The 26,438-nt window shown below is 40.2% G+C and overlaps 1 protein-coding gene across 4 annotated transcripts in view; it reads left to right on the top strand.

The window, feature by feature from the left end:
- The window catches only part of atrnl1a (attractin-like 1a), a 287,490-nt gene that overhangs the window by 61,993 nt on the left and 199,059 nt on the right, over positions 1-26,438 (top strand). For all 4 annotated transcript variants that reach the window (XM_078931510.1, XM_078931509.1, XM_078931508.1 and 1 more), the window contains exons 11-12: positions 23,528-23,612; positions 24,550-24,761. In XM_078931510.1, coding sequence (XP_078787636.1) covers positions 23,528-23,612; positions 24,550-24,761 — 297 coding nt within the window. The remainder of the gene's footprint in view (positions 1-23,527; positions 23,613-24,549; positions 24,762-26,438) is intronic.

The following is a 26,438-nucleotide window of genomic DNA, read 5'->3' as shown; positions in this document are numbered from 1 at the left end:
TGTTTGCTTAGAGCTCTAAATATAAAAAAAATGCTTTTCTATCACCTAGACACAGATGGAGAACCATATCAACTGGATTAATAACAGGGTGGCATGTTTAGACAACATGAAGCTGTCCATCACATTTTTGACCTAAACATGTAAACACATCCTTGGCTCTGCGGTTAGGAAATGGTATTTGGGAATCTCTTTATACCAGGAGCCAGCCTGGCCATTGGAACATCGCCACAGTGCCCATCCAGACTGGGACAGCAACGGGGTCCACTTCAGAGCCGTGAGCTGCTGTGTTTAACTCCAGCTGTCCCAGCAAGGTAGACAACTGCAGCAACATCCACTGACCAAGCTGACAAGCCCTGGCAGAAAAGATCCCCACAAGAAAAACACTGGCTCAGGCAGGCTGGTCAAAAAAAATAGTTTTGCCATTGTCTTGCAGCTCGCAGATCAAGTGGTTTAGTTTTCCAGTAATGTCAGTCAAGAATGCAAGTTCAGATTCACAATGTTCATATTCACCATATTCAACAGACATCTCCTCCAATAGCACCTTAAAAATCCTGTGCTGTTTAGCTTTGCAGCTGAGGTTGTTTACGATTTTCAGAATAAGAGTCATTATATGTCCAGAGCCAATCACTTCTGCACATAAGGCCTGCTGGTGAATGACGCAGCAGTAATGCAGACATTTTGGAAAGTCTGGGTCAGCTTTACAGTGAGTGATGAAACCTGTTTGTCTATTGATCATAGCAGGAGTCCCATCTGCAGTCACTGCTACCAGCTTTTCTAATTGTACCTTTTTCTGCACAAAAACTCCTTCACCGTGTTATACATTTCAACTCCTCTTGTAATTGTCTGTTAGGGCAGATGTGTCAGGAGTTCTTCTCTTGTGGAAACCAAAAGCTATGCTGTACTGTTGCCGTCCACAGACTCATCACACTGGACGTTAACCACCTGCACTTTGCAAGATCCCGGTCCAGCTAATTGGCCAAGTTATCAGACATAGCTGACACTCATCTAGACATTGTAGTGGAAATTGAATGAGTTCTATTGTTCTCATCCTTAGGGACAGTGATAGCAATTATCATCATTGCTTGAATTTTTTTCATGCTATATGCAAAAGTCTTTGTCCCTTAAGGCAACAGATTACAGCCCCCCCCCCCCCCCCCCCCCCCCCCAGGCTGCTGTCGTATTAACAATAGCTTGGAGCTCCAGAATGGACAAGAAAAAACGACGAGAATGGCTCGAGCAGGGCGTTGCTCACGGGGCGGTCGCTCGTGCCATGCGGTCGCACGTGCTCGGGCCCGCTAAATGCTACTTGTAGCTTTAATTATTATTATTATTATTATTATTATTATTCTACCGGAAGAGTCGCCTTTTTGAGGCCTTTAACATACCCCAAAACTCACCAAATTTGGCACACACATCAGGAGTCGCGAAAAATTTCGTATTTTATAGGAGATTGGCATGGGCGCAGAAAAACGGCTTGATAGCGCCACCTACAGTGACTTTTGTCCCGACGCCCCGCATACGCTTTAACGTACAAGCTTGATTTTTACAGGGCATGTTCTTCAGATGGAGACCTACAAAAAAGTCTGAAAGGACCCACCTGTCACTCGCACAGGAAGTCTGATATATTGAGGTCAATATGTCATTTTTGCTTCATTTTGGACATTTGCAGGCCTCACTCTAGAGCGAACTCCTCCTAGAGATTTGTGAATAATGACTCCAAACTTTGGTTTTGTAAACTAAACACATGTCCGATGTTAAATTGCGAAGCTTTTACGTTTTTACGGTTGTTTGTGACCGTGGCGGCGCGTCGAAAATGGAGGTCATTTTGAAAACACGCCATGAAAAGAAAAATGGCCATTACTCAGCCATGCAAAATCCAATATGATCCAAAGTTGATATGCATGATTGTAGTCTGACTTTGAACACATCTGCAGTGGAAGAATCTGGAATAGGTGTAGCGCCACCTGCTGGTAAAAGGAAATGACATGTTTTACTTGGAGCATCACTGCTCCAAGTAGGATGAGCCGACACACCTCAAAATGATGTCCACCTGTTGAAAAGCCATTGATGTTTACTCTGATAAAAAGCCATAACTTTCAATGCGGGGGTGTGGTCGTGACAGAGCGGCGAAGTTGGGCGTCTCGCCATGCACACAAAAGTTGCTCTCACGTGCACATTCCTTGTCCAATCTCACTGAAATTCAATAGAGGTGATGAGGCTTCCATTCTGAACCAATGGATATGACAATCTTGGACGAGCTCCATAGCGCCACCTAGATATTGACAAATACATTTTATGTCACATTCTGACCTATCTTTTCTCTGTGCTTTGTCCGACATTCATAAAATTACAACAGGAGATACTCATAAGGGTCTTCTCTCATCGTCTAAAGTTTCATGGGTGTACACCTGACGGTGCCTGCGCAAGCCACCACCAAACAGGAAGTGGTTGATTGCGTTGCAGTCAGATAATTAAAAATTCATAAAAAATCAGCCGTTTGTATCACGAGGCTGAGATTTCAGAATGAGAGGCCTCTTACATATCTCCAACTTAAATACACAGCACTTGCATGGGTGAACAAAAAACGGCTCAATAGCGCCACCTACAATGTTTGTTTTTGAGAGCCCCGCCATGTTCTTTAACATACAAGCTTGATATTTACAGGACATGTTCATCAGATGGAAACCTACAAAAAAGTCTCTTGGGACCAAGCTGTCAGTCGCACAGGAAGTCTGCTATATTGATGTCAATATGTCAGTTTTGCTCTATTTTGGTCCTTTGCAGGCCTCGTTCTAGAACGAACTCCTCCTAGAGATTTTTGAACAATGACTCCAAACTTTGGTTTTGTAAACTAAACACATGTCCGATCTTAAATTGCGAAGCTTTTAAGTTTTTACGGTTGTTTGTGACCGTGGCGGCGCGTCAAAATTTGAGGTCGTTTCGAAATCACGCCATGAAAAGAAAAATGGCCATTACTCAGCCATAAATAATCTAATCTGATCCAAATTTGTTGTGCATGATTGTAGTCTGACTTTGAACACATCTGCAGTGGAAAAATCCGAAACAGGTGTAGCGCCACCTGTTGGCAACAGGAAATGACATGTTTTACTTGGAGCATCACTGCTCCAAGTAGGATGAGCAAACACACCTCAAAATGACGTCCACCTGTTGAAAAACCATTGAAGTTTACTCTGATGAAAAACAAATCTTTCAACGCGGGGGTGTGGTCGTGACAGAGCGGCGAAGTTGGGTATCTCGCCATGCACAAATGTTGCTCTCACGTTCACATTCCTTGTCTGATCTCACTGAAATTAAATAGATTTGATGAAACTTCCATTCTGAACCCATGGATATGACAATTTTGGACGAGCTATATATGTTCATAAATGATCATGAAGCATGATCATATAATCAAGCTTCATAGGAAATCAGTCGTTTGTCTCAGGAAGCTGAGATTTCAGAATTAGATGCGTCTTACAAAGCTCCACGTTTGAAAAGCAGCACTATACGTACGAGAAACATTTAACCACCTTAATCACCCTATTGTGCTGAAAGCAAATTTTTGGACGTTTTGACTCAAGCAAATATTTTTATCATAACATCTGTTTAGTTTATCAGCACCAAAATAAAAAATATTTACATTTATAAAATGAACTGGTCAACTCTAGGATTTTATTTATTCAATCTTACATCCTCAAGCTTTTCATCAGTCTCCCCTGCTGCAGGAGTGGAGTTAGCCCCCCCCCCCCCCCCCCCCCCCCCCCGGCTGTGTGCTCACATGTAAATTAGCCAGGAGTGGCAGACAGAAAGTAGAACAGTTAGAAAGCCTAGTTCAACACTAAAATACAGCAATTTCCTTTGTTTTGTTTGTCTTTTATACATCCTTAGCACTAATCATTGCTTTTTTATTCATCCAAAATACAATTAACTTTATATTTTATCTTTTTTTTTTTTTACAAACAAAATATATGAATGTGCTCCAAAACAAAACCCAGTCTCAGTACACTCCTACAGATGTAACATCAGACAGTAAATGTCTCTTTTATGCTTTTTTAATCAATGCTGCAACTTCTTTTCATTTCCTTTCAATACATCCAAAGAAATTGAACTACAACGACAACAAACACAACATATAGCAAATGTCTCTAAGAAGATTGTGTATATACATTATGTACCACCTTTAAACACCAAATAAATAACAAATCTTTCTAATACAATCACAAAAAATGGAACACAAAATGTAAAACCCAAATTAGAAATTGCAATTTTAAAAAGATACATTTTTCAGCAGCTTTTCAAAATCAATCACATATTTTACTCTTCTGTGGATGAAACAAAGAAGTCCAGAGCAATGTAGCCACTTCTCCAAAGTCTCTGTCACCTTCAGTTTTACACAAAGTCTGTGAAAATCCACCATACATTGGTCACATGTATTCAGAGACCTGCTAAAAGTCTACAATTGTAAAAGCTCTTATATAGACAACTGTTTGTTTGCTTGGAGCTCTAAATATAAAAAAATGCTTTTCTATCACCTAGACACAGATGGAGAACCATATCAACTGGATTAGTAACAGGGAAACATGTTTAGGTTTAAACTTACATCAATAGACAACATGAAGCTGTTCATCACATTTTTGACCTAAACATGTAAACACATCCTTGGCTCTGCGGTTAGGAAATGGTACTTGGGAATCTCTTCATACCAGGAGCCAGCCTGAACATTGGAACATCACCACAGTGCCCATCCAGACTGGGACAGCAACGGGGTCCACTTCACAGCCGTGAGCTGCTGTGTTTAACTCCAGCTGTCCCAGCAAGGGAGACAACTGCAGCAACATCCACTGACCAAGCTGGCAAGCCCTGGCAGAAAAGATCCCCACAAGAAAAACACTGGCTCAGGCAGGCTGGTCAATAAAAAAATATAGTTTTACCATTGTCTTGCAGCTCGCAGATCAAGTGGTTTAGTTTTCCAGTAATGTCAGTCAAGAATACAAGTTCAGATTCACCATATTCAGCAGATATCTCCACCAATAGCACCTTAAAAATCCTGTTCTGTTTTGCTTTGCAGCTGAGGTTTTTTATGATTTTCACAATAGGAGTCATTATATGTCCAGAGCCAATCACTTCTGCACATAAGGCCTACTGGTGAAAGAAGCAGCAGTAATGCAGACATTTTGGAAAGTCTTGGTCAGCTTTACAGTGAGTGATGAAACCTGTTTGTCGGTCAATCATAGCAGGAGCCCCGTCTGCAGGTATGGCTACCAGCTTTTCTAATGGTACCTTTTTCTGCACAAAAACTCCTTCACCGTGTTATACATTTCAACTCCTCTTGTAGTTGTCTGTTAGGGCAGATGTGTCAGGAATTCTTCTCTTGTGGAAACCAAAAGCTATGCTGAACTGTTGCCGTCCACAGACTCATCACACTGGACGTTAAACCACCTGCACTTTGTAAGATCCCGGTCCAGCTAATTGGCCAAGTTATCAGACATAGCTGACACTCATCTAGACATTGTAGTGAAAATTGAATGAGTTCTATTGTTCTCATCCTTAGGGACAGTGATAGCAATTATCATCATTGCTTGTTTCTTAATCTGATAAAAACCTTCTTCTACTTGATGAGAAAATGAGCAGGTCTAAACGAGGCTTAGATTTAAGAATTTTTTTCATGCTATATGCAAAAGTCTTTGTCCTTTAAGGCAACAGATTATAGTCTCTCCCCCCCCCCCCCCCCCCCCCCCACAGGCTGCTGTCATATTAACATTAGCTTGGAGCTCCAGAATGGACAAGAAAAAACGACGAGAATGGCTCGAGCAGGGCGTTGCTCACGGGGCGGTCGCTCGTGCCAGGCGGTGGCACGTGCTCGGGCCCGCTAAATGCTACTTGTAGCTTTAATTATTATTATTATTTTTCTTCCGACGGAACAGTCGCCTTTTTGAGGCCTTTAACATACCCCAAAACTCACCAAATTTCGCACACACATCAGGAGTCGCGAAAAATTTTATATTTTATGGGAGACTGACATGGGTGCACAAAAATGGCTCGATAGCGCCACCTACAAAATTTGTTTTGGCGAGCCCCGCCACATGCTTTGACATACAAGCTTGATTTTTTCAAGGAATGTCCATCAGATGGAAACCTACAAAAAAGTCTCTTGGGACCAAGCTGTTAGTTGCACAGGAAGTCTGCTATATTGATGTCAATATGTCATTTTTGCTGCATTTTGGACATTTGCAGGTCTCGTTCTAGAACGAACTCCTCCTAGAGATTTATGAATAATGACTTCAAACTTTGGTTTTGTAAACTAGACCCATGTCCGATGTTAAATTGCGAAGCTTTTAAGTTTTTACGGTTGTTTGTGACCGTGGCGGCGCGTCAAAATTCGAGGTCATTTTGAAAACACGCCATGAAAAGAAAAATGGCCATTATTCAGCCATGCATAATCCAATTTGATCCAAAATTTATGTGCATGATTGCAGTCTGACTCTGAACACATCTGGAGTGGAAGAATCCGGAACAGGTGTAGCGCCACCTGCTGGCAAGAGGAAATGACATGTTTGACTTGGAGCATCACTGCTCCAAGTAGGATGAGCCGACACACCTCAAAATGATATCCACCTGTTAAAAAGCCATTGAAGTTTACTCTGACAAAAAGCCATAACTTTCAATGCGGGGGTGTGGTCGTGACAGAGCGGCGAAGTTGGGCGTCTCGCCATGCACACAAAAGTTGCTCTCACGTGCACATTCCTTGTCCGATCTCACTTAAATTCGATGGAGATGATGATGCTTCCATTCTGAAACCATGGATATGACAATCTTGGACGAGCTCCATAGCGCCACCTAGATATAAACAAATACATTTTTTGTCACATTTTGACCTATCTTTTCTCTGTGCTTTGTCAGACGTTCATAAAATTACAACAGCAGATACTCACAAGGGTCTTCTCTCATTGTTTAAAGTTTCATGGGCGTACACCTGACGGTGCTTGCGCAAGCCACCGCCAAACAGGAAGTGGTTGATTGCGTTGCAGTCAGATAATTAAAAATTCATAACAAATCAACCGTTTGTATCACGAGGCTGAGATTTCAGAATGAGATGTCTCTTACATATCTCCACCTTACATATACAGCTCTCGCATGGGTGCACAAAAATGACTCAATAGCGCCACCTACAATGTTTGTTTTCGCGAGCCCCGCCATGTTCTTTAACATACAAGCTTGATATTTACAGGACATGTTCATCAGATGGAAACCTACAAAAAAGTCTCTTGGGACCAAGCTGTCAGTTGCACAGGAAGTCTGCTATATTGATGTCAATATGTCATTTTTGCTGTGTTTTGGTCATTTGCAGGCCTCGTTCTAGAACGAACTCCTCCTAGAGATTTGTGAACAATGACTCCAAACTTTGGTTTTGTAAACTAGACACATGTCTGATGTTAAATTGCGAAGCTTTTAAGTTTTTATGGTTGTTTGTGACCGTGGCGGCACGTCAAAATTCGAAGGCGTTTCGAAATCACGCCATGAAAAGAAAAATGGCCATTACTCAGCCATGCATAATCCAATTTGATCCCAAATTGGTATGCATGATTGTAGTCTGACTCTGAACACATCTGGAGTGGAAGAATACGGAAAAGGTGTAGCGCCACCTGCTGACAACAGGAAATGACATGTTTTACTTGGAGCATCACTGCTCCAAGTAGGATGGGCCGACACACCTCAAAATGACGTCCACCTGTTGAAAAACCATTGAAGTTTACTCTGATAAAAAACATATCTTTCAACGCAGGGGTGTGGTCTTGACAGAGCGGCAAAGTTGGGCGTCTCGCCATGCACACAAATGTTGCTCTCATGTGCCCATTCCTTGTCCAATCTCACTGAATTTCAATGGATATGATGAAGCTTCCATTCTGAACCCATGGATATGACAACTTTGGACGAGCTCTATAGCGCCACCTAGTTATTGTATGGGGCACATTCTGCCCTGTATTTTCTCTTTGCTTTGTCCGATGTGCATGAAATTAAAACTGGAGATACTCAGAAGGGTCCTCTCTCATAATCTGAAGTTTCATGGGTGTACACCTGACGGTGCCTGCGTAACAGGAAGTGGTCGATTATGTGCACCCAAATAATAGAAATTTATTATAAATCAGCCGTTTGTCTCAGGAAGCTGAGATATCAGAATTAGATGCCTTTAATAACCTCCAGCTTTGATATGTAACACAATAGGGTCTATGAGAAACTTCATACCTCTTTTTTTCCTATACAATTTTGGACTGAACAAAGATTTTTAGCATAAATTCTGTTTAGGTTATCAGCACCAAGAATTCAACTTTCATAGGCATTTATGTGCTACTGCTTCCTAAAAAAATTCAGAATGATTGAAGTTACAGGTGAACTTTTAGAGAACATTTCATCCAAAAAGGTCCGAAAACGTCTTTTTAGGCAAAACTGCAAACACCTATTTTTTTGCATAACTTATCTTTCAAATATCAGCACAAAAAAATTAAAAACGGTAGGGATCTGTGTTTTCTGCCTTCCATATTTTTTTCAGACTTAAAAGTGTAACAGATGATTTATAAAAAATCCTTTTTCATCCAAAAACCTGTGTTAAATCTGTCTAGACTCCAAACAAACATTTTTTTATGGTAACTTATGTTTCAACAATCGACACCAATTTTCACAGACCTATAGCTAAACATGTCCCATAGCTACCTGAATATTTTCATAGATATAAAATGAACTGGTCATTCTAACATCTGGCATTCTAACATCTAACATCTTACATGTCAAAGCCTCTCTCAGCCTGGCTCTGCTGAAGGAGTCGTGTTACAACCCCGCCCCCTCCTGCTGGGACCCCTGCTATGTAAATTAGCAAGCAGTGAACAGAGAGATGAGGAGTAAGAATGGCCATTATTCAGGCATGCATAATCCAAAGACAGCCAGTTAAACACTGAAAGACATATTTTTTCGGTATGTCTTTCATACATCTTTAGTATTAAAAACTCTCCAAGATGAATGTGCCTGACTCCACCTGCAGGTGGATCACAGACTTCCTGACGGACAGACAGCAGTATGTGAGGCTGGGGAAGATCGTCTCAGATACTCGGACCACAAGCACCGGATCCCCCCAGGGCTGTGTCCTTTCACCCCTGTTACTCTCCCTGTACACAAACAGCTGCACAGCTGGTCACCTGTCTGTCAAACTCCTGAAGTTTGCTGACGACACCACACTCATCGGCCTCATCTCTGACGGAGATGAGTCGGCCTACAGGAGTGAAATAGCCAGGCTGGTGTCATAGTGCAGCGCTAACAACCTGGAGCTTAATGCTCTGAAGACAGTGGAGATGACAGTGGACTTCAGGAAGGCCCCAGCCCCCCTCCCCCCTGTCATCCTCTGTGACTCCCCGGTGACCTCTGTGGAGTCCTTCTGCTTCCTGGGAACCATCATCAGCCAGGACCTCAAGTGGGAGCAGAACATCAGCTCCATCACTAAGAAGGTCCAGCAGAGGATGTACTTCCTGAGGCAGCTGAAGAAGTTTCACCTCCCTGAAAAGATGCTGGTAGACTTTTACACCGCCATCATCGAATCCACCCTCACGTCCTCCATCACAGTCTGGTTCGCTGCGGCCACGGCCAGAGACAAGGCCAAGCTGCAACGCGTCATCCACTCAGCAGAGAAGGTGATCGGCTGCCACCTCCCGTCTCTCCAGGAGCTGCACATCTCCAGGACCTGGAGGCGGGCAGCCAGGATTGTAGCCAACCCCTCTCATCCAGGACATAATCTCTTTCGGCCCCTCCCTTCTGGCAAGAGGCTCCGGTCCATCAGGACCAGGACCTCGCGCCACAAGAACAGCTTCTTCCCCACTGCAGCCAGCCTGCTGAACAGAACCCCAACTCCCCCAGGTGACCCCCCCCCCCCCCGCCCACCAAAGGACTGTCGGTGCCACTTACAGGCCCCACCATCCCAGCCCATCTGTGCTCCCACTTTAATTCACCTTACTCTACTGTATATAGTGTGTTGTTGTTGTTAACTTAATTTTTAACTTATTCTTAATTGCACTATACACCAAGTCAAATTCCTCGTTTTGTAAAGTGCGCTCTACTGAACCTGGCAATAAAACTTTTTCTGATTCCTGATTCTGATTCTGATTCTATTAATCATTGTTTTTTATTAATTCAAAATGCAATTAAATCAATATTTTATCTTTTTTCTTTTCCTTTTTCTTTTTTTTTTATCTCTTATATCCTTTTTTATAATCAATGTTTGAACTTCTTTTCCTTTCTATTGTCATGGTTTCAGTTTGTTGTCTTTTTTTTCGCTTTAGTTCTTGTTCTGTCTTGTTTGGTTCTGTTTCCTGTTTTATTTTGAAAGGTTTCCTGTCTTGTCATGTTTCTTGAGTTTTACTTCCTTTGGTCCCCATCTGCCCTAATCGTGTTCACCTGTGTCTTGTCTGCCCTGTCTGTATATAAGTCTTGTCTCTGCCTTCCTCCTGTGCTGGTCCATTAACTTCTGCTCATGTTGATCACGTCTTCTTGTCTGGCGTCCATGTCCCTTGCCATGCCACAGTAAGTTTTTGTTTTTAGTTTTGTCATCCTGCTCTGCAGCGCTTTTTGTTAGTTAAATAAACCCACTTGCCCTGAACCCGTTTGCCTCCCGTCTCTGCGCCTGGGTCCTACCTGCTCTCGAGCCTCCCCCCCCACACGACATCTATACATCCAATGAAATTAAACTACAAATCAACAAACACAACTGATAACAAATGTCTCTAAAAAATGATGTGTATATTTGCAGAACCTTAAAAACACCAAACAAATAACAAATGCTTCCCAATTAAAGCACAAAAAATGGAACACAAAATGTAAAACCCAAGTTAGAAATTGCAATTTGAAAAAGATACTTTTTTCAGCAGCTTTTCAAAATCAATCACCAATTCTACTCTTCTGTGGATGAAACAAAGAACCCCAGAACAATGAAGCCATTTCTCTAAGTCTCTCTCACCTTCAGTTTTAAACAAGGTCTGTGAAAATCCACCATACATTGGTCACATGAACTCAGAGACCTGCTAAAAGTGCACAATTGTAAAAGCTCTTTTATATAGACAACTGTTTGTTTGCTTAGAGCTCTAAATATAAAAAAAAATGCTTTTCTATCACCTAGACACAGATGGAGAACCATATCAACTGGATTAATAACAGGGTGGCATGTTTAGACAACATGAAGCTGTCCATCACATTTTTGACCTAAACATGTAAACACATCCTTGGCTCTGCGGTTAGGAAATGGTATTTGGGAATCTCTTTATACCAGGAGCCAGCCTGGCCATTGGAACATCGCCACAGTGCCCATCCAGACTGGGACAGCAACGGGGTCCACTTCAGAGCCGTGAGCTGCTGTGTTTAACTCCAGCTGTCCCAGCAAGGGAGACAACTGCAGCAACATCCACTGACCAAGCTGACAAGCCCTGGCAGAAAAGATCCCCACAAGAAAAACACTGGCTCAGGCAGGCTGGTCAAAAAAAAATAGTTTTTCCATTGTCTTGCAGCTCGCAGATCAAGTGGTTTAGTTTTCCAGTAATGTCAGTCAAGAATGCAAGTTCAGATTCACAATGTTCATATTCACCATATTCAACAGACATCTCCTCCAATAGCACCTTAAAAATCCTGTGCTGTTTTAGTTTGCAGCTGAGGTTGTTTACGATTTTCAGAATAAGAGTCATTATATGTCCAGAGCCAATCACTTCTGAACATAAGGCCTGCTGGTGAATGACGCAGCAGTAATGCAGACATTTTGGAAAGTCTGGGTCAGCTTTACAGTGAGTGATGAAACCTGTTTGTCTATTGATCATAGCAGGAGTCCCATCTGCAGTCACTGCTACCAGCTTTTCTAATTGTACCTTTTTCTGCACAAAAACTCCTTCACCGTGTTATACATTTCAACTCCTCTTGTAGTTGTCTGTAAGGGCAGATGTGTCAGGAGTTCTTCTCTTGTGGAAACCAAAAGCTATGCTGTACTGTTGCCGTCCACAGACTCATCACACTGGACGTTAACCACCTTCACTTTGCAAGATCCCGGTCCAGCTAATTGGCCAAGTTATCAGACATAGCTGACACTCATCTAGACATTGTAGTGGAAATTGAATGAGTTCTATTGTTCTCATCCTTAAGGCCTGTTCACACCGGGACGAATTTCGCCGGCGATTTTCGCCGACGTTTAACGCCTCGTGACTAAACAAAGGGCCCCAATGAGAGTGTGCACACCGACGCGAAAAAACGCCAGGCGTTAAAGCGTTAAAAAAAAAAAACGCCTCGGGTTCGTTTTTTTTTTTCGACGCGTCGCGTCGAAATCTACTCGACCAATGAGAACGGCGCTTTTGCTCACGTGTCTGGAGCTTCTGAAGTTACAGTAAAACACAACTTGGGGGCGCTCAAACACAAAACTGCCTTGCTGAGCACACATACCAGCGAAGAAGATAGACGCCAAGTAGCGTCTACACAGCCGCGAAGCAATAATGACGGACATTCTAAAACATCCCCGAACCAAGCACCAGTTGGAGCTACTGGTGCTTGAAATATTCATGTTTTCTTTGTTTGATTCTGACAAGCGTGTAAATACTTGCTCTCTTCTTCTGAGTGAAAAGCGACTTTAAGAAGCGTAAAGTTGCGCAGCGCCACCTTGTGTACAGGAGTATTTCTGTTTTACATTAAGCGCCATCTATTGTCAGGGAATGAAATTGCATGTTCGCTCCACTCATCGTCAGCGAAAATCGCCTGGGTGTGAACACAAAAAACGTGGCGAAAAACGCTGGCGAATAACGCCTGGCGAATATTCGTCCCGGTGTGTACGGGCCTTTAGGGACAGTGATAGCAATTATCATCATTGCTTGAATTTTTTTCATGCTATATGCAAAAGTCTTTGTCCCTTAAGGCAACAGATTACAGCCCCCCACACCCCCCCCCCCCCCGGCTGCTGTCGTATTAACAATAGCTTGGAGCTCCAGAATGGACAAGAAAAAACGACGAGAATGGCTCGAGCAGGGCGTTGCTCACGGGGCGGTCGCTCGTGCCATGCGGTCGCACGTGCTCGGGCCCGCTAAATGCTACTTGTAGCTTTAATTGTTCTTGGATTTAAACTATTAGACGGTTATAATTTTACCACTTTGTCTGTGTAGTGATGTTTATATTTGTATGAGTATCAACCAGAAGTCCAATCATTCTAATGGGAATCCACAAAAAAATCTTTCATTGCCTTTATAATGCAGGCTTAGAGATTGAGTTGTAAATGTATATTTTTTGCTTGTTTTCTGCAGTTGATATTTAGCCACTTGAAACCATTTGGAGTTTTACAGCTTAAAAGCTGCAGATTAGACATTTTAAAATCAAAATATAATATTATAAGAAACCTGTAAAATCCCAAAAGGACTAAAAAAGAATTAAAAAAAGACTGAGTGCATGCACTTGCTAAAGTGTTGGACCCTTTAGCTAAAATATTCAACAAAACTTACCTCAAACATCATAGCACTACACATTATTTTAATAAAACTGTATTTTACAAAAATGCAGATTTAAGCATCTTCTGTCTTCATTTTATGCATTATAAAGGCATTTTCTGACACTGAACAACAGGGAGCATCATTTGTGTATCTAAAAGATTCATGAACAGAAGCCCGTTTTTGTAGTAATACTTGCAAATACTACTTGATTTGCATTAAATCTTTGTCACACAAAGATGAAACAAATTTTCTTGAACATGTTTTTTCTGTCCTAAATCAAATGTTTTTAACTAATTTTGGTCTGCAAATGTGCTCACTGACAGTTACATTTGCTTTAGTTTTGTGTTCATTTCAAGTTAATGAATAGCAAAGCATTTTCCCCTCCTGATACTACCATGATAAAAACTTAAAAGGAATAAGATAGTAAATGTTCAATTTGAGATTTTAGACAAAGCAGAAATGGTAGCTTTTTGGAAAAAAGGTCAATTGGACAATATTGTTAAAACTGTATTAACAGTTTTATCTGAAGTACAAACTCGAGGATTTTTATTGCTTAAGAAGCTTTCACACCACATAATATTTTTAGGAGTTTATTTTTAGACACAAATTTACAAAGTTCTGTATCGATTCCAGATATGTGTGAATCAATGAGACGGCTCTTATAGCAAGTGTAGAATAACAAGAAGAAAACTGTACTTTGATTTTGCTCTCCCCAAAAATCTGATGAAATCAGAGCTGCATAGGGAAACAACTGTGAGAGGAAAAACAAGTGTTGGGATACACAGCCTGCAGCGCCGGTGGAGACTATGGATGATTAAAGATCCCATTATCGGCTACGCATTCACGCCACAGAGCAGATGGTACGAGGAAGTTTCCACTCCTTGACAGGGACAGAAAAAATAGAAGATGGGGGGGATCAATGAAAGAGGAAAAGAGGGATTTCATCACCTGCTCACAGGAAGAAAACAACCAAGGGCTCCAAGATTAACAGAAGGAAGAATAAATGTATAGCAGCTCAGAGAAATGCTTCATAGCACAGAGTAGAAACAGTTTGACTTAAATACAATGTATAGAGAAAGAGAGGCGGGATGATAAAGGTTCTGTCAAGATGTGAAGAGCAGTTCTATCCAATAACTGCATATCAGAGTGACTGATTGCCTTTGATGCTGCACCTTGGCCTTAAAGATCATAGTGATGGCTCAGTGTAAGGATGCAGCCTGGTGTGGCTGAAGGGCGTTGGGAGTTTTTGATTTTGTTTAGTCTTGTTATACGTACACAGCAAACATGTGTGGAGGGTTCAAGAACGTGCGGAACATGGGTTTGTGTATGCACCTTTAGTGCTAACCATATATCACCAACAAATCCGAGGTCCCTTATTGGTCCACGTTCAACTGGTCTAACTTTTGACACGCAACCAGCTGCTGTGTTTTGGATTTAGAGCCCAAAACCTGTGTAGCGGCGCGTGACTGCGAGAAGTTTTGAACGCAAAAGCCCAAAACGCGCCTAAATGTGCGTTTACATAGACTTTTATTAAAAGTGGTCACACAAATATGCCTTTTCAAGACGGGTGTTAACGTTGCATTAGACGAAACTAAAAATCGTTCAGATCCAAATATTAAGCCACGTACAATTCAATTCAGTTTTATTTATATAGCCCAATATTTACAATAATAGTCCTCTCAATGGGCTTCATGTCGGTGATTGTGTATAAACATGAATCATAAAGAACATAAAGTCATAGAATCTAATAGGTAATGGCTAAACTAAACTAAACAGACCAAACTAAACTGGGCGTCCCTGCCCTTAGACCCTCCTTCGGGGTAAGGAAATATTCCTAAAAAAACAAAAACAGAATCCAGAAAAAAAGAAGAAACCTCAGGGGGGCCCACATGAAGGAGGGATCCTCCCCCAGGACAGACAGGCGATGTCCCAGCCTCTGCAACTGGAGCGACCCCTTTCAATGAAATTCTATGGAAATGCCCTTAAAGCTGTGTTCTGGGCTTCTGTGTTCAAAACTTTCGCAGCCTCGCATCACTATGCAATTTTTTAAAGTCTGTTTTTAACCTGCTGAACTTTCAACTGCTTGAACGCCAAGATTTGCACCGCTTTGACATTTTGCATCAAGCCTCTTCTTACTGTAGGTGGTGGACATGTGTTGGTAATCAGTAGCAAAACAAAAGAAGAACCTTTTTCCTGCTGCTCCCTGCTTGTGTGAACACTATATGGTAAAAGCGTGTTCAAGAAACCGCATATAGCGCATGTTACATGCGACACATGCCCAGTAGCATCACATCTGTTTTTCTTTCATTTTTTTTTTTAGCTTTGGTTTGCTTGCTGAACACATTTCAAGTGATGAAACATGACTATAGAAAGAGAAAAAAGGGCTTTTTATCAAGGAGTATGGAGTGCCGAGCCTACTTCTACATACCTGTCAAGTCTGAGTGAGAGGTTTTCCCCAGGCTGAATTTGGCTCCAATCCTTTTCCTGGGATGAAGGATGAAAGTTGCCGAAATAACCTGGTTGAGAGGAATGAAGTGAGGGAATCGGGCATAAACCCATAAACCTTTTTTTTTTTCTTTTCAATGATTGACTGTTGAATTGGTGCAACTTCCACAAGATATTGTGGCTGTTCCCCCTGTCCAAGGAAGAAACAAATCTAAAAGGCAAAACTTTGGATTCAACAATACCTACAAATAATTGAACTGCACAAAATAAATAAATGGAATTGAAATGGGGGCTTTTATGAGTTCTGAGCAATGAAGCCCTCAGGAGTTGCACTTTCAGAGGTTTGGAGTTGAAAGCAGACCCTTGGGTTCTACCTTGGCTATACCTCACAGGATAATCTCTCAGATGACCCTGAAGAGATAGGATTGTTTCTGCTACAAGCATGAAACAAAGCAGTTATGAAAATGGATCCTTTTTATTCCAACACAATGATTAATCATTATTGTCCCACTTGTGGCAGGAAGTTTTCTTTTGTCTCAAGTTACATTCACACCACTCTCAGCAAAGCCCGTTCAAACTGCCACTTCCAATGAAAAGTCCATGCAAACTTACAAAAATGCACGTTTCAGGCTTCCACGTTTAAAACCCTTGCATTCACTTGTAGCTGAAGTTTATATAATTGTTTTGTTGCTCAACCTACAAAACATGTAACCATTGAACACACGTTGCAAGTTAAACCAGGTCAAATTTTGACCAATCAGGGACTTGGACTTAGTATATGGAGTATGGACGGCGTCCCTTTTTATTCACTGAAGTACCAACCATTTGAAAATTGATCATGGAGGAGAAATCAGTAATTGTTGTGACACCAAATCTTTTTGAGTTTCTGATATTTATGTATATATATATTTTTTACATTGTTTCCAAAAGTCATTGACAAACCTAGAACTTAGAAAAGAGCAGTTCATGTTCAGATCACTTTTCTGGTTTTCAGAAAATGATTCTTGCTTTGGATTTAGTCAGAGGTTTGCCACAAAGTTGTAGAAACTGCAAAAAAAGAAAAAAAAAACAGGCAGGAGAATTTTTTTTTTAAGTTTTACAAAAAAAAAAAAGTGTTGGAACAACACAAACAAGATTTTACCTTCCTGAAATCATCTGTTGGCGGGATGTTTGTGTAAATCTGTGAGGCCTGAAGGGGAACAGTGTACAAGCAGAAGATATTACAAGATAAAATACAGCACTGTGCTCAGAGATAGAAAGTTGCCTGAAAATGTAATGGAGTGCCATGATAACACACACAATTAGCTTCCAAATAAAAAGCAGATTGAAAGAGTGATAACAAAAAAACATACACTTTCTAATTAGTGCAGCTTTTGAAAATGCAGTGGTTCAGTAAAGTAACTCCGCAAAGCTAATGTTTTCTGCATTAACTAAATAACTCGGTTCTCAATAATCCTTTAGCTATTTTTGTTGTCCCCAACATTCTTGTCTAGAAAAAAACAAAACCAGGAAAAAGATTATTCTGAAGGAAAATGCGACAAGAACATTGAAAAGAGAAACTATAAGTTGAAATAAGTAAGATGTAGAAAAGGCCTTTGGAAATAAGTCAAAAATGTTTACCCCATTGACAGAATTTCTTTTACTTAAGCGAAATACTGCCAATGGGGTAAATAAAAAGTTCTAACCCAAATGTCTCATTTTTAAGAATTCCAATCACTTAACATTTGTCCCAACTAAAATTGTTTTGCTTTTGAAAAACGTTCACGATAAGATAATATTTTGCAAGATAGAAAGTAAGGCAATTCTTCTTGAAACAATGGTCTCTTTACTTTCTTAAGATTCAGTTTTTGCAGTAAATATGAAGTTACAGGTAACATTTCTTAGAACTCTAACTTTGAAATTTTGTCTAAATATATCTTATTGTTTCCAAATTTGTGAATTTCTGTGCTTCTGATGATCAGTTATCCCCCAAGATCTAAAATATTAAAACAAAAAAAACAACAAAAGAGTGTGTGCTGGTGGCTGAATAAGAACTGCTAGGCCCAAAGACAAATCTGGAAACTCCATAAAGGATTTATCACATAAATAGATTGAACTTGGCTAGAAACCTAAAGCTACACGGCAACATTTAACACAAAATGACCAAATCTTACTGAGAAATACAAAAAAGGGGACACACAGGTTCATGTCATCTGAATCGTGTTCTTCCACACAGCTGGAAGAATTTAACACAAACAGCTGTGGCTTTATTAGCCTGTATCAGGCGTGTGCATAACTAACCGGGACACAACAGGATCAGCAAGCGAAACAATTTGATAAGAAAATGAATTGGAAAAAAAGGTAACACACAAAAAGTAAAGTAAAAACAAGAAAGCAAAAAATATGGAGGAAAAGAAGAACACAGACTTCTCCGGCTTGTGGTCATTATTGCAATTAAAAACCAGATGGTCAATTCTGACTGACTCTAGACCGCCTTAAACATTTTTTTTGTCTTCGTGATTAATCCCCTTCAAATTTTCATTGCCATGAATTTGCTTTTCTTCAGATTCTTGATTTTAGTTTTCAATTATATTTTGGTGTTATTATTTTATTTTGAAACATTTATTATTGATTTACGTTGAATACAAGGTACTCACATCAGAGTACAGTTGATGAGCCTTGGTTAGGTTGACACAACCCCTTCCATCAAACAGGGGCAGCTTGGTTCAAGCATATTTGTTTTTCAGTCGCTCTGATATGCAAGCAAGTCTGCCTGTTTAGCTCAGAGTTTCCTGGAAAAGCAGGCAGCTAAGCTCTGCTCTGTCTGTTCTGTTTCTGCAGTCTTTCAAACAAAAAGAATGTTGAATCAAAAAAGCTTTACAGAAGGTTTTTCATGCTTACTGGACCAGATAAGGTTCAGTTTTAAAATGTCATAAACATGTTGTATTGCAATAAGTACTTGGGGACAGAACAGTATTTCAATCATTTCATCTGTAGAAATGAAGTGTTACTAACTTTATCTGGTAATAGTGATTGTAAGTGGTAGCAGATAAAAAAAAAAAGTAAATGCATAGACCACATAACTAAAATTGGAAAGGATAGAACAAACTAAAACATTGGAAGAAACCAAAAAAACAAATGTTACATGTTAAAATAAAAAATAAAACTTTGGACCAAAAATAAGCTGAACTGAATGGGTACACTGAAACCAGCTGTCAAAGAAGATGACTTGAATGCAAAAACAGACAAAACTCCAGAAAAAACAAACTAGCATATGCAGCACGTAGAAAAAGATTAGAAAAATAGAACTTGAGTTTTACATTCTAACACACTTGAGGTTGCGGTGCACACTCTCATAATCTCAGTAGTCAACATTGATTGGCCAACTACAGCCCTACTATTTGTAATAAAGCAGCATCACAGCTGGCAGGGCAGCTCATGAACGTCAGCCTGAGCTTCTTTTTTTTTTAAATTCTTTCATTCCGTCAGCCACACCTCTCACATGCCCATTAGCAATCACACAATTTTATGTTCGTTTTGTTGTCAAGAACGCACTGAACTTGAGTTTTTAAAACCATTTTTGGATTATGGTGTTCACACTGGACAAGCAGGGAGGGGCTTCTTTTTTTTTACTCTTTACTGGTGCAGGTCCACTTGGAAGAGGCTTGGTGTAAAATTTGGAAGTGGTGTCAGTCTTGTAAATCTTGCTCCAGGCTTTTTCTGTCACAGCTCTATTCTGATATTTGAAAAACTGGGTGTCATATAATTCCAGCTGAACACAAACCACTCATTTCTCCTCCATGATAAATTTTCAAATGGTTGCCACCTGCATGAATAAAAAATGGACACCATCCATACATCACTACCAAATCAGAGTCCCTGATTGGTCAAAGTTTGACCCAGTTTCACTTTCAACGCGCATTGAATGGTCACACGTTTTGTATATAGAGCCCGAAAAAACTTTGAGGAAACTTCCATAGCGACGCATGAATGCGAGGGGTTTCGAACGCAGACGCATGAAACGCACATCTTCTCACTTTTACTTAGACTTTTTATTGAAAGCATCCATGCGTGTTGCAGAGGGGGGTGTTGAATGTAGCGTCAGGGTGCACACTTGTTTCTTCATAAACTTATATCTATCATCAAACTTTGAAACCTCATACAGACCATCATAAATTTATGTATTTTCATCTTGAAGTCTGGGTTGTTGGGTTTGACCACCCCACCCACCTCTCAAACAACCTAATCATGCCCTTTCAACAAAAATCCTCTTCATTTAGAAAATCAGCTTCACCTGTGGAAATCTCCTCCCACCAGCCCATGTCCTGTTATTCATTTGCTGCTCCATGCTTGCTGTAAGCGGCGTTTTGCCGCACTAATTTGTTTTTGTTTTGCCGCGCTAACCTTGGAGCGATGACGTGCTGTTATTAGCTCCTACTGCTCCTCTGCTGCCACACATTAGATTCAGCTCGACATGGAGAGCACTTTTCATTTTGATCTAATTCTCCTTTTCTCCTCCCTTCAGCTCTTCTCCCATCTTCACCCTCAATCCTGCCACCCTCACACTTCTGATTAGACTTTTTTTTTTTTTTGGGTGGGAGGGGGCAAAATGAACTCTGATTAAAAACAAGGTCTTCTTCAAGTTGACACACCGCAGGCTAACACCCACACACTGTGAGCGCAGTGTACAAACATACACAAAAGCACATCCCACTGAACGGCCCAGGGCAGCTCAGGAGCTGCGTTTTTAAGATGTAAAAGCCCCGATAATTCAGAGAATCAGACAACGGCGGCCATTCAAGCCTCCTCCTCATCCGCTTCCTCGCGGCTTTTCTTCCTGGAGACTTCCATTAGTATAGATCCGATCAAACTGTCAATCAGATGGGGCGTCTGCCTGTTTCAATCTGGACTCACGACTTTGCCTCCTGTCCCACCATGCATTATTAACACCGATTTTCTCATATCCTGAGAGGAAATTAAAACCTGCAGTTATGTGTGGGTCTGCGTGTGTGTTTCCCCCAGATTAGTATGTGTTGAGACAGCAGTTCAACAGTTTTGACAGCTTAAATATCTGTGCAAATAGACAAGCAGAACATGTGAAATACAGGTTTCTAAAGAAAGTTTTTTTTTCTTTAATAACTGGGATTGGAGTTTGTGAAAATGTTGTTTTACAGCTCCTAAAACTGTGACCGCATTCACAGAGGAGGATCCCCGCTAACCGATTCCCAGTTGTAGCAGCAGAGTTATTTCAATGCTCAGATTACCGAGTGGCAGAGGTGAGAAGTGTTTAAATTTTTAGCAGCACATGTGCTGCGAGCCCAAGATGGATTTTGGATGTCACAGAGCTGCACACACCTGCTGAGTGATGATAACCGTAACAGAGGTGCCAATTTGATGCAGGGCCTTACAGGTTATATTAAAATCTAGCTGAGAAAGCAGCTGTGCCCATGCAAGACCTAGAAATAGATTACATTAGTATATCTAAGATTCAAACCCCTTAGATGATGTGAGAATTTATTATGTTATTAGTAGCTGACTGAAGCTGCAGAGCAGCAGATTCAGCTTTTTCTTTAACAAACATTTTTTTTTTTTTAGGTTGGATGTTGGTGCAAAATTAGTCCATCTATCCATCTTTCTCCACAAAAGTGAACAACTATAACTATGACTATACTGTTGCTTTTCCACTTGTCTACCCCTTAAAGTCCCACTTCGATCGTCTTTTGAGCTATTTTAAAAGGGCTTTTTTAATGAAAACTGTTGTTTACATATTTTCTGCAGAGCGCCAGTAGTTGATCAGAAATTTGCCTCAGAGTTGTTGGCTACACCGCCCCCACCTCCCATCATTTGTCAGCTAGCTTACAGCCCCTCACACCCTCAAACTAACACTACAGTTGCAACAAAAATGCTGAGCAAAACTGGAGCTATCCAGTTTTGGAGCCAGATACCAGCTTAGATGAGGAAAACAAAGATGATAATGGATCTCCATGTCTCCAAGTGGATGCATCGGTATAGGGGGGGGGAGCAGGGAGCTCAGGGCCCACTGTTGCTTCGACATCCCAGCTGCAGGCTTTTTCTGACGGCATTCTTGATTAACAACGATTTGAACAAAGACATCACAAAATACAATATTGTGATGTCTTGCATAATCAGAAAAAAGCCTCAAGAAAATTTTAAAAACACTTTAAATGTATTTTTTATTTTTGAAGTCTCCCCTTTTTGTTTTCAACAAAAGTAAAATGGCTTAGTCCATTTTAGGGAGTGTAATGAGTTTTATGTCAAAACATATAAACCTGTTGGAAATGTTTTCAACTCACATTAAGCCCTTTGGGTTTTCTTGTGTTTATTTTATGAGTAATGGGAACAACTCTGACGGGTTTATGCCAAACCTTTTGGGGACAAAAAACATAAATTATCAAGGTACCACATTATTTTGCAAAAAATGTTTGTGTTTCCTTGAAATACCACTTTATAATTCCATTGAAATGGTTTGAAAAAGTTAATATTTTATAAATGCCTACTACTTTGGATCATTGTGAGATACAATAAATCAGTAAACCAATGAAAACAAATGTAAAAAACGAATTGATTGTAAAACACAACATACATTTTTAAAAAGACTCGTTGAAGCCATGAAAGAAAATCTAAACTGCTAATAATGCTGTTAATAATTTCTACAAAATAGTCCTGGGAGTAAGTCATGGTTGGGGTTAAGTTTCCATGCTGTACATAGGAAGGGCTTTATTTTTTACATAAAAGCAAAATGGCTGCATCAGTTCTGTAAACCTTTACCTCAGTCCAACTCATTATTATGAGTTTCCATTTTAACCCAAATGACCTGTGATTTGTGTCTCCCGTTCTTCTACCCCGCTACCATGTCGTCATTACACTGTCACTTTAAATACATTTGCTTTCAATTAACACTGCATAACGAGGACATTAGCAACCTGGCATCCCAAACTTTGCCCGGTCTGTGTTGATGTTTAATGAAGCCTCACATGGCTAAACGGCACATTTTCCCCTAACTACACACAGACACTCTAACCCTTGCAGTATGAATAACTCAAGAAGTAGCCCGTAATACCTAAAAAGCCAAACGGACAGAGCTGATCACTTGATAGGAGGACAACAAGAGGAGGTGAATAATGATTTTTAACCTTACACGTGTAAGGTTATTAATGATGATGAATATTTTGTAGTTTTAAAAAGTCATCATTCCAGTTGTGTGTGATTATTAGAGTTTGATGTAACATTTTAAAAGCATTCTCAGTGGTCTTTTAATTATGATTATGCTGTTCTTAGCTTAAATAAAAACAAACCTGTGTCATGTTCTAGCTCGGATGTTTTTTTTTAATGCATCACTGTTCGGATAGATGTTCATTAATGTGCATTTTCCCTATCAAATAGAAAAGAAAAATCACTTTTAATAAAATAGCTTTTATTGATCTTTGTCAATGAAGATACACATATTGAATCAAACAATGGAGTGGCAAGTCTGGGGCAAAGCCTTTTTTTTTTCTAAACTTGTACACTCAAGAACCTCCACATACATCCAGTTTCAGCAACAACAGCTCTGAGATTTTCTTTTAAAAAAGACATTTGTCTGTGTTTGTTTCCAGCTTGTGATACGTGGACCACCCTTCCCAGGCCAGGGCTGCCCCGCGATGCCAACCGATTCGGACACTCTGCTGTGGTTAGCAACGGGTGAGATGCTCGCCTCCACTTATCGCTTCTATTCTGGAAATGTTTCAGCTCATGGCTATAAAAATACTGAATTAGTTATTTCATCAGTGTTAGGCAAATTTAAGCAAACAATACTCAAACAGACCTGCTGTTCATGGAAACAAAGCCGATTTTCTCAGTGTAGTTTGGCGTATCCTGCTGTGTTTTTTCCACAGGTAGTAGTTCTGTTGATGCACACAGCATCTTTACGCCATGTTATATTTAGTCCCATTCCTCCCATCAGCCCCTGCATCTGCTTTCCCCCTGTGAAGTTCTGTTTAGAAACTTCACTCGTGTTTGTCCCACTTCACCTCCTGCTTATATGTTGATGTTTTCTCCCATTTCACCATGTTTCTCTACAGCGCCTATATATAAATTCATCCTCATGACTGTTCTGATGGATTTATTTCTACGTTCACACTGAAAAGTTAGCCTTGATGGAGTTACTTTCTCCCAAATTTGTCTTTTTATTTTGCTTTTTTTAAACTTTTTTCCCGATGAATTATCCAGTAATACAACACCTCTCATTATATTGGTGAAGATGAAAAGTATGTAACAATTTAATGTCAGATTGTGATAAAACTTCTAAAGGTTTGATGCAAGAGTTCAGACACAGTGTGGATTTTTTTTCTCTTTTTTTACCTCCAATCACAGTCTGATGGTTAAATACCACGGACGCACCACAAAGTCAGATTTGAGCAGCCAAATGTCAGCTTTGAACTTCAGAGCAGCAGCTTCAAACCCCCTTTCCTCGCACCGAAGTTCAGGTTTATTTTTAAGGCCCCCGGCTCCCTTCCTTACTTGCCTCCAGACTTTAGAATGATGCCATCTGGCTACACTGAGTCCTCCAGCTGACGTCCGTTAACGCTTCTATTTCCCTGTAATCTTTTGCACTGACCTCTTCTTTTAAATTTTACAGCTCCATGTACATCTTTGGTGGCTTTTCTGGAGTCCTTCTAAATGATGTGCTGGCTTACACCCCTCCATCCTGCCGTGCCTTCATAAGCCCTGCTGCCTGTTTTGTTGCCAGGCCGGGCATTCGCTGCCTGTGGGTCAACAGCAGATGCGTCCCTTGGGAGTCAAAGGAACCTCTTCAGAGTGTTCCTGCTCCTTATTGCCCTGCACGACCCGGTGTGTTAATCCCCAACAGAGCTAACCACTTTCTCTTTTCTGTCTTATTTTTATGTATTTTTCCTGATGTAAGAAGCACAAAATCATTAAAAGTTATTATTTTATTTTCAATAGATATGTAGATTTAAATAATATGTACAATATGTTAAAGCAGAAGATCAACATTGCTGCACTTATCTCATTTTTTTAAACATAATTCTTCTAAACTTAAAAAAGAACAAACTGAATTCTATTTGTCTTGCTTCATCCAGGTTACTGCAAGTCGGAAAGCAAAATTATGAAAATTATTAAAGTCCTACTCTGATCATTCTTTGATCTAGTGGTCTTTTTATTAAGATTATACGATTTTTAGCCAAAATAAAAAAAAAAACCCTGTGTTGTTAGCTTAGACATTGTTTCTGCAGAGCAGCAAAAGTTCATTAGAAATTTGCTTTTCCATTTGTTCCAGTTTCACAACATTTTGAAAAAATACATACTCAGAAATATAATTTCAAGCTTAATTTTCCTTATAAAGTCATCAGAAAAAGGCCACAAGAACATGTTAAAAACACCAAAAACACAATTTCTATTAGATTGGGTCTAATACAGTTTATTATTCAGCTTACCTAATGCACTGAAGTAGTTTTTTAGGTAATATTAAATTCAAACATATTTCCTTTGTTAATAAATATGGTTAAACAATATATGAGTTTCAAAATTTAGCCTATATATTGTTTATATTTAATTTAGGAAGCAGATAGAGAAAGCATTGTCTGCGTTTGCTAACTTTCAAATCTGTGTACAGGCCAGGGCATCAGCACAAAAGAAAAATTAAATTAAAAAAGTCTGTTTTTTTCCCTGTGTGGAAATGAATTAATCTGACTGTGTGATGGAAAACAGCCTTAATTTGAAGCTGACTTTCTTCTCTGAGTTGTAGATGACTTGTACTTTAAGAGGCCTCAGAAAGTTTGCAAAAACACAAAAGGACCCTCTCAACTCGCATAAACTGAAAAGTTAGGTTAGCAGGTAAACAGCGCCAGAGTGAAGTGGAACATTACAGCGTCCTTCTCTTTGCGAACGTCTGATCGTCTCTAGAGCTCAGATGCAGATTTATTTCAGAATCCTCTGTTGAGGGGAGCAGTGAGTTCAGGCCCTGACACATCTGTCTGCTGTGCTCAGCCAGTCGCAGCAAACGTTCGGCTGACAGCTCGGCAGAAGCCGGGCATGTGGACTAATTTTATCTCTCAGTCATTGTTGACGTGCAGCCTCACTGAAAGCACAGCTGTTCTCTGTGGCGATCTCGTCAGATCTAAGGAGCATTAACAGCTGGGTAAACGTGCAAAAACCAACAGGCTGCTGTTCAGTCGCAGCTTCAGACTGATTTTGTTGTTTTATGTCAGAATGAAAAAAAGCAAATATCAAAAATGACAGCGAAGGGTAAGCAGGAAGGGTTTTCACTGGATCCCAGTTACCAAATGGCTTTTATTACCATGTGATTTCTGATTTATTACATTTGACATCGATTTTGATTTACAAACTGTAAAATAAAATTAGAAGTTGGGGAATACTTGTATTTTTTTTTTAATCATGCAACATTATTTTGTTCTATGTGCCATCATTCAGAAGCGCTTCACCTGGAAAACTCTTAAAAAATAGTTTTAGAGTAAAAAAAACATTTCAAACCGAATTTTTCATCAT

The sequence above is a fragment of the Oryzias latipes genome, chromosome 15 (assembly GCF_053564925.1).
Source record: "Oryzias latipes strain Hd-rR chromosome 15, Olatipes_Hd-rR_3.1".
Classification (NCBI taxonomy): Eukaryota; Metazoa; Chordata; class Actinopteri; order Beloniformes; family Adrianichthyidae; genus Oryzias; species Oryzias latipes.
Note: the sequence above shows the minus strand (reverse complement) of the source record. Positions and strands in the feature narration are given on the sequence as shown.